Raw genomic sequence first — 7611 nt, forward strand, 5'->3', positions numbered from 1 at the left:
ATTCCTAGGGCCTCCTGTTCCCTGGGATATTTTCAATATATCTCCATTTGGGTGTGTATCTTTCACTATCACTTGAAGTGAGCACATACACCATTTCAACTTGATATCAAATCCTACGGATGTACGCAGTTGTCTTCAATGATTTACCTTTAAGAGAACTCCAACACTAGATTCCTGATGCTGTTACCTCTGTACCATGATTAGCATCTTTTTTTTTTTAAGTGAAGGACTGAATAAGAACACAACCAACACACTATGCAGAGAAACACATTCTGAACACATGTGCCTGCATGCAAACTGCATGTCACTTGTGCTGTCTGTGTTAAACCTGTGAATAACGAGATGCAGCTTGTAAACCTGGCTTTTAATGGCTATGTACAGTCTGTATTGTGCATGCAAGAGGAAATGAATTGTGTTTTTAAATTTCTGTGCTCTGCTGAGATGAGGATGAAGTTCAGTATTGCTAGGTTTCAAAAAGGAAGGGAAGACAAATCTGATCACCCCTGTTTAATGGCGTTTGGTGAAACCATTAATTGAAGCGAAGACACAATTCTTTGTAAAAATGGCATTTATATGCAGGTTCCATAAAATCACTGCATTTCCTGTAGTATAATTACCTCTCTTTGCATGGAAGAATATTCTTAGATGTTGTCATTTTTCAGAGACCCTATACCTTCGTAACTCAAATTCAGCATGCCAAAAAATTTTCATCTTTCTGGAAAGAGTTTTACTATTTAATGGGAAGCAGAAGGCCCCAAATTCAACTTCCCATGCATATGTTTTAGGTTCAACCTAACTGCATCTTTATTTAGGCTTTCAAATTAAGTCATTTTGTATTTAATGATGTTTAATTTCCACCATTTATGCAAAGTGTGCAATATAGCCAGAATCTGAGCTCCGGCAGCCAAAAGACTATTGTTTTCCAGACCTTAGTGTTTTGTTTTATACTGCTTCAGCTCATGGTAGAGACCCTGATGAACAAGTTCACTCTCAGCAATGCAGAGCAACTCACATACTCCCATCAGGAGCTGATTCCTCCCCCAAAGGAGTGGACGTTGGTGGAAGGCAAAAAGATCTTACCCCTTATACAGCACAGATATATGTACTGTACAATGATAGGTATACAGTATATCTGTGATATTTAAATTTTATGTGAAAGGAGGTGCTTACAGGAAAACTTGCTTTAAAAAGTTGGGGGGAAGGAGGCAAAACATTTAAACAGGTGGCCACAGATTGGCTTAACCATACAAAAGGGGAGCTTTTAGAATGATAACAAGCAAGTAAAACCTCATTTCTTTCTTTTCCCACAGAACGGAGGGAGGAATCACAAAAGGGGCCACCATTGGTGTCCTCCTCGACTTAAATAGAAAGACCTTGACATTTTTTATCAACGATGAACAGCAGGGTCCCATAGCATTTGAGAATGTGGAGGGCCTTTTCTTCCCTGCTGTCAGCCTAAACAGGAATGTGCAGGTAAGCTCCAAGCCCCTCTGATGTAAGAACAGCTTCTTCTGGTTTCAAAGGCTGTCCCTGGGCTCAAGTCAAACCCTCAGAGCACAGAGCACAGGCATGGAGGAAAGGGGGAGAGAAGGGATCAGCACCACTAGTGGTGGAATTTCATACCAGCATAATCCTTCCTTATATTTTCAGTTTAGTTAACAATGTGTGGGAAACTGAAATCTGTTTTGTTCTACACATGGCTTGTTCTAGTTTCATCTCTAAGTAGAAGTGAAAGCCTTTCACAACTAACAGAAAACCAGATGAGATGACTTACACAGAGCTCCGAGAAGAAGTGAAGATGTATGATTGAAGTACTCCTACGCTGAGCAGAAAACACGAGTACTCTCTCTGCACTCCAGCTTGCTAGGTGCTGTAGGAATAGAAACATTGAGGCTGCCTGGAACTCAGTTACTTAAGGTTTATTGTAGACATAAAACAACAGGTTCTTCTCATTCAGTCATTCAGTAAAAATATATGGAGTGCTTTTAACATACCAGGCACTATTATACATATTTGGTATACATCAGTGGGGGAAAAGAGCAGATAATAACCTTAACCTCCTAGAGCTTCTGTTCCAGTTATAGAAAACAAACAGTAAACAATAAGCACAATGACATTAATTACATGGTGGTTAGAAAGTAAAAAGTGTGATGGAGAAAAGGGTGGGTCAGGGGATCCAGAGTACTGGGATTGGTGGGGAGGGGAGCAGGGGGGTTTACAGTCTTAATGAGGATGGCCAGTGTAGGCTGGCCCTATTGCAATAACAGGTGAAGTGACCCTTACAGGGGTGGAGTGAGCTATGTGGAGAGTTCCATGGAGAAGAAACAGCCTTTGCAAAATTTCCCTGGCATGAAGAGCCCAGATGGACAGAGAAGCGCAAAGAGCCTAGTGGGTTGGGGCAGCAGGCAGCAGGAGAGGAGGATCAGAGCCATGCAGGGGTGGAGGCTGTGCACTGCCAGCCACCGTTGGGACTTGTGATCTCACGGTCCTCCTGAGCTGGGCCTCTCATTAACAACCGTGAACCTCTGTCAGCAAATAGCTCCTTAAGACAGGACTTGAGAATCCTATCTTAAGATATTTTTAAAAATCAGTGTTGTCTATCAATATGAGCAGTAAAACTGATTGGGAGGCTAGAATCTAATCTTTCAGAATTTATCTTCTACATAGGAAGAAAGAAAACTACAAATTTCCCTATAAGTAAATCTCAGAAGAAAAAAAAAAAGACACTCAACGTTTTCAAATTTTCAGCCATTTTCCTTCCAAAGAAGATCATACTACATGCTCTATAGGGGTTTCCAGGATGTTCTGAGTACCTTTAGATTAAAGACTCTTGGGTGGGGAAGCCAAGGACAAAAAGGAGGAAAATGATAGTACTGCATGAAATAGTTCCAGTCTTGCCCATGGAGGTTTGAGGCTGAACAGAAACTAAGGCCATGTTTCTTCATAACTGGCAAACAATTGTCCATGCAATCTCTGAGAGGTTTATCCCCACCTGGAATAACTAGTAGGCTAGCAGTAAGGGAGGAGTCGTCTCTGCTGATCTGTCCTCTATCCATGGATTCAACAGTGCTCACTGAGGTGAAGCCAGTGGGTTTACTACCTACAAATCAGTGCCTGCCTGTGTCTTTGATCATAAGGTACACAGTCTCTCAGAATAAAAGAAGCAGATGGCTGAGAACCAGATTATTAAATATCGTCAGAATTTGAGAGCCCCCATGATAGCCAGGCTGTTGCCACAGCTAGAATTCTGCTAGAATCCTCCTTACTGTCTACTGGAATTGATTGGAGAGAAACAGATAGACCCCTTTTTAAATTAATAGCACACCCACTGTGCACTGTGTTGGGGGGGGGGGGTTAACCGATGTGTATTGCAGAATTCACAGTCTCGTCCCCACCAGGTCACACTTCACACTGGGCTCCCGGTCCCTGACTTCTACTCCAGCAGAGCATCCATAGCCTAAGGATGTGCTGTGGAGGCACCAGCTGCCTGTTTCCTCTGCCTGAGAGAGAGAGAGAGAGAGCAAGTCAGCAAGGAGCTCCGCCAGCTGCAGCCAAGTTCAGAGTTGGCAGAAGAGGGAGAAGGAGGAAAGAACAGCTGGTCCTCTAGAGCTCTGCCCCTCTCCCTCCAGCCTCTCCACCCTCGCCATGCCTGTGTGCGCTTCCACGTCTAGCAATCTAACCAACAAAGGACCTAGACAGCCCACCACCTCACTTCCTTTCCGCTCCCAGGTTTTGCTTTTATTTAACTTAGTTTTTTTATATAGGTGAGTTCACACCATTTCTTTTCTGAACTTGATATTGGTGACTTACAGAACTGGTACTGCCGAGAAAAAAATTCTCCTAATAACTTTTTTCTTAAGCTTTCAGTCAAACAATGAGGTTGTAGAAGGAGGTAGAGAAGAATGAGCTGAATTTAGAACTTTGCAGTTTACCTCCTAGAACGTTCTTGCCCTCATACCTCTCATGCAGTGCTAGGTCTGCATAGCTAACCTTTGAGAGGTGGGCAGAGTGAGTCTATCATGGAGAAGTTTTACTACCCATTGAAGCACAAAAATATCAACTACACAGGTTCACAGCAGGGTAGGATCATTAGGATAGCCCAATCAGTAGGACAGGCCAGCAACCCTGGCCACTATACAAACCTGGAAAGTCTCTAGACAGAGGCAGACCAGGGGATTTCATTATTTGATTCATTTATTTAATGCAAGTTTTTAATTGAGAAACTACTATGGACCAGGCACTGTTCCAGACACTAGAACCCTAGGTTCTAGACACTGTGGAAACATGGGATGAACAGACAGGCATAGCCTCTGCTCCGTTGGAGCTTGTATTCTAGTTGGAGAACAAGGCAAAAATTAAGTAATTACAAATTGTTTTAAGTACCAGAAAGGAAGTAGACAAAGGTCAAAGAGCCTTATCAGGAAGGTCTTTCAGGCTCCCTAGTTGATGCTAAAAACCCACACATTCTGGCCATCACACCAGAAATGTACCAACTCAATGCCTTTTCAACTGCCCTCTTTTAATTATGTCCTGCTGCTACTCATCACAGAGCCCTTCTTTGGTAGAAATGACATCATCATTCTTAGATACCAAGCCTTAAAAAACAGTTAAGAAATAAATGGTGAGCAGAGGGCAGAAGGCCCATGCTCGGTAATGGGGGAACTTAAGTTGCGGTCCACAGCATTCACACTCTCAGGATAAACATCTACCTGTGTGCTACCTGTGCCTATTACAAACGAAAACTCCATCCACTCTGCTGCCATCCACAGCCCGACTTTCTGGGGTAGTTCAAATAATGTTTGGATAAGATTTTTGTTACTAGTTGTTACTAAGACTGACGGCAGAATAATAAGGCTTATTACTTCTATAGAGGGAGACGCTTACCCTTCAGATTCTTTAGTTTGACATGAAGTTGTAGAAAGTGTAGGACCTGGAGGAAAAAGGTCTAGTTGGTTGTCTAAATATTTTCCAGCGAGCCAAGAATATCACCATGAAAAAATAAAAAAACAAGAATAACAAACAGAAGGGGAAAAGGTAAGAAGGGAAAGCTAATAAAGTCTTGGCAAAAGGTGATATATGTAAATAGCTACTTTACTATTATTTACTTTTGTGCTTCTTTTACTTAGATTATTTCTATCAGTTATAATGTTTTTCTAATTGGAAGCTAATTTATTGAACGGGTGCTATCCTATCTATCGGTCTTGGTTTTCCATGGCTACACAAACACTGTTGCAGGACAACACTGGTTTGATATTTGATTTGTGCTCCAATGAGACTCGATGGCTGGGCCGCTGTAGACTCATAGTTGTTCTCATTCTTTATTAAATTCATCCTGCTAATTAGATTTCTAGTGGCTCATAACACGTAGTTTACACTGAATTGCAATGATAGATGCATATGGCTACTGTACTAGAAAAAAAATAATTTCCTGTGCCAATAAATGATTTTTATGAAAGCACAAAATGTCTCTGTAGAATTTCTTAGTTTTTATTTATTTGGGTTATAATTCACCTTTGTTGGGACAATATTTCTTCAGTAAACTGTAACTGGAAAATCCGAAGTTCTTAAAAGCACATACTCTCCACTGTCTTCCCTCACGAGCCTGCACCATCCCCAGGCTCACTCATTCCTGAACCTTAGTTGGATGTGACAGGTCCACAGTTCAGCTGTGTTGGGGGTCTGCCTCCCAGCACTGGGGACCTATTTTAACAAACCTGCTTCTAAAAGAGCCACAAGCTTGTGCTGCAAAACATCAAGTCACTAACTTGGTCAAATCTGGTTCCTGGAGCATGTTCTAGAAGAGCTAATTGTTTTTAAATGATGGTGCAATTGTTTTTGAATAATAATTTTTCAATCTCCCTTACATTGTTAGTCTCCCTCTTTGATAAACTGTTTCTTATTAAAAGAAAACATGACTTAAAAGTACATCATCTGGGGCTGGGGATGTGGCTCAAGCGGTAGCGCGCTCCCCTGGCATGCATGCGGCCCGGGTTCGATCCTCAGCACCACATACAAACAAAGATGTTGTGTCCGCCGAAAACTAAAAAATAAATATTAAAAAATTTCTCTCTCTCTCTTTCTCTCTCTCTCTCTCTCTCTCTCTCTCTCTCTCTCTCTCTCTCTCTCCCCCCCCCTCTCTCTCTCTCTTTAAAAAAAAAAAACTACATCATCTGGACTATAATCTCAGCAGACAGGACACATTGGTAACAGTACTCTCTGTCCATCCCAGTTTCTGCATATCCCTCTCTCCTTACACCCAACTGGGAGAGATTATTCTTCTTCCTCTATTTGTCCTCTCTCCTCCCAGTTTTCTTCTCCTCCATTCACTACCTAATGGAACTCATCAGCCATTTTTTGTTTTATCATGGTCCTAATATTAATGAACATTCTGACCCTCAGCATTTCCTTATAGGAATGATTAAAGAGTGATCTGCAAAAAGAAAAAAGAAAAATACAATTTTATGAAACTGACCTCCTATTTTTTCTGCCTCTAAAGTGTGCATTCATCTTTCGCCTATCAATTTGACTCACAGATAAGAAAGAAGGGCTTGCTATTGAATCAAGACTTCCAGTTAGAATCAAGGGAACTATAATAATTAAAGATGTTCTCAGATCACACTACCTCACAATTTATAGGAACATGCTAAAGACACATTCATGCACATATTCTCAAATATATGTGCTAGTTACTTCCACCAACCCTGGTGTTTAGGGAGCCATGAATCTGATATAATACCTCACACACAACTAAGGCTACCTAAATCCTATATTTATTTAAAGAACCAGATTTTTAGATAAACATGGAATTGGGAGTACTAAATGTGAATGAACAACAAAAGCACCCAATTAAATAGAAACATCAGTGAGGACCTTTCAACTTCTTACTGCCCCACTCACCCTGCCGTAGCTGTGCTAACAAACACTGCATAACCATATATGTGGGAGAAAAGGGGCCAAAACTTAATACAATTAGCTATTGGCAATGGTTTGTATAAGCATTGAAACAGATACTTTCAGAGGTGAATATATGACATGTGAATTATATCTCAGTCAACATGAAAACAAACAAACAAAAAACAAAACAAAACAAAAAAAAAAACATCACAACACTCAAAGGTTCTCCTGAGCAAGAAAAAAAGTACATGAGGGCACTGTGACCCTTCTTAGGCCCATCAGTCCCCACAGCCTCCTTTCACCAAGGGTGTGCTATGACCTGGTCACTACTACATTATCATCCACACCCTCCATGGGCAATGGAATCAGGATCACTCTGTGTGGTTTAGGCGGACGGTGAAAAGACCACACTGACACGGAAGTACTTTATTCACTGAGTGGGGGTCGGGATGGCTCTGAAACCTCAGGGGTCTTCTTCCACACTGGAATGCAAGAGCACAAGAGAGCGAGTACACCCAGAACCCCTCTATTTAATTAGGGAAAAGACATTCAATAGAATATTCCACCCAAATAAGGCAGAGGATAAAATTTCAGAAGGGGGTAACGCTCAAGCACATAGCTGAAGCACTTCCTTGCCAAGCAAAGGTAAGGCCCACTTGCTTCACATAGTGTGTGTCATGTGATGCCAGTTCAATACCCCCAACAAGGCTGAGGGGG

General features: G+C 41.6%; 1 protein-coding gene across 4 annotated transcripts in view; it reads left to right on the top strand.

The window, feature by feature from the left end:
- The window catches only part of Trim9 (tripartite motif containing 9), a 97502-nt gene extending 92039 nt beyond the window's left edge, over nucleotides 1–5463 (top strand). For all 4 annotated transcript variants that reach the window (XM_048798597.1, XM_048798595.1, XM_048798599.1 and 1 more), the window contains 2 exons: nucleotides 1311–1473; nucleotides 3399–5463. In XM_048798597.1, coding sequence (XP_048654554.1) covers nucleotides 1311–1473; nucleotides 3399–3461 — 226 coding nt within the window. In that variant the 3' untranslated portion in view covers nucleotides 3462–5463. The remainder of the gene's footprint in view (nucleotides 1–1310; nucleotides 1474–3398) is intronic.
- The last annotated feature ends 2148 nt before the right edge of the window (nucleotides 5464–7611 follow it).

The sequence above is a fragment of the Marmota marmota genome, unplaced genomic scaffold, assembly GCF_001458135.2.
Source record: "Marmota marmota marmota unplaced genomic scaffold, marMar, whole genome shotgun sequence".
Taxonomy (NCBI): Eukaryota; Metazoa; Chordata; class Mammalia; order Rodentia; family Sciuridae; genus Marmota; species Marmota marmota.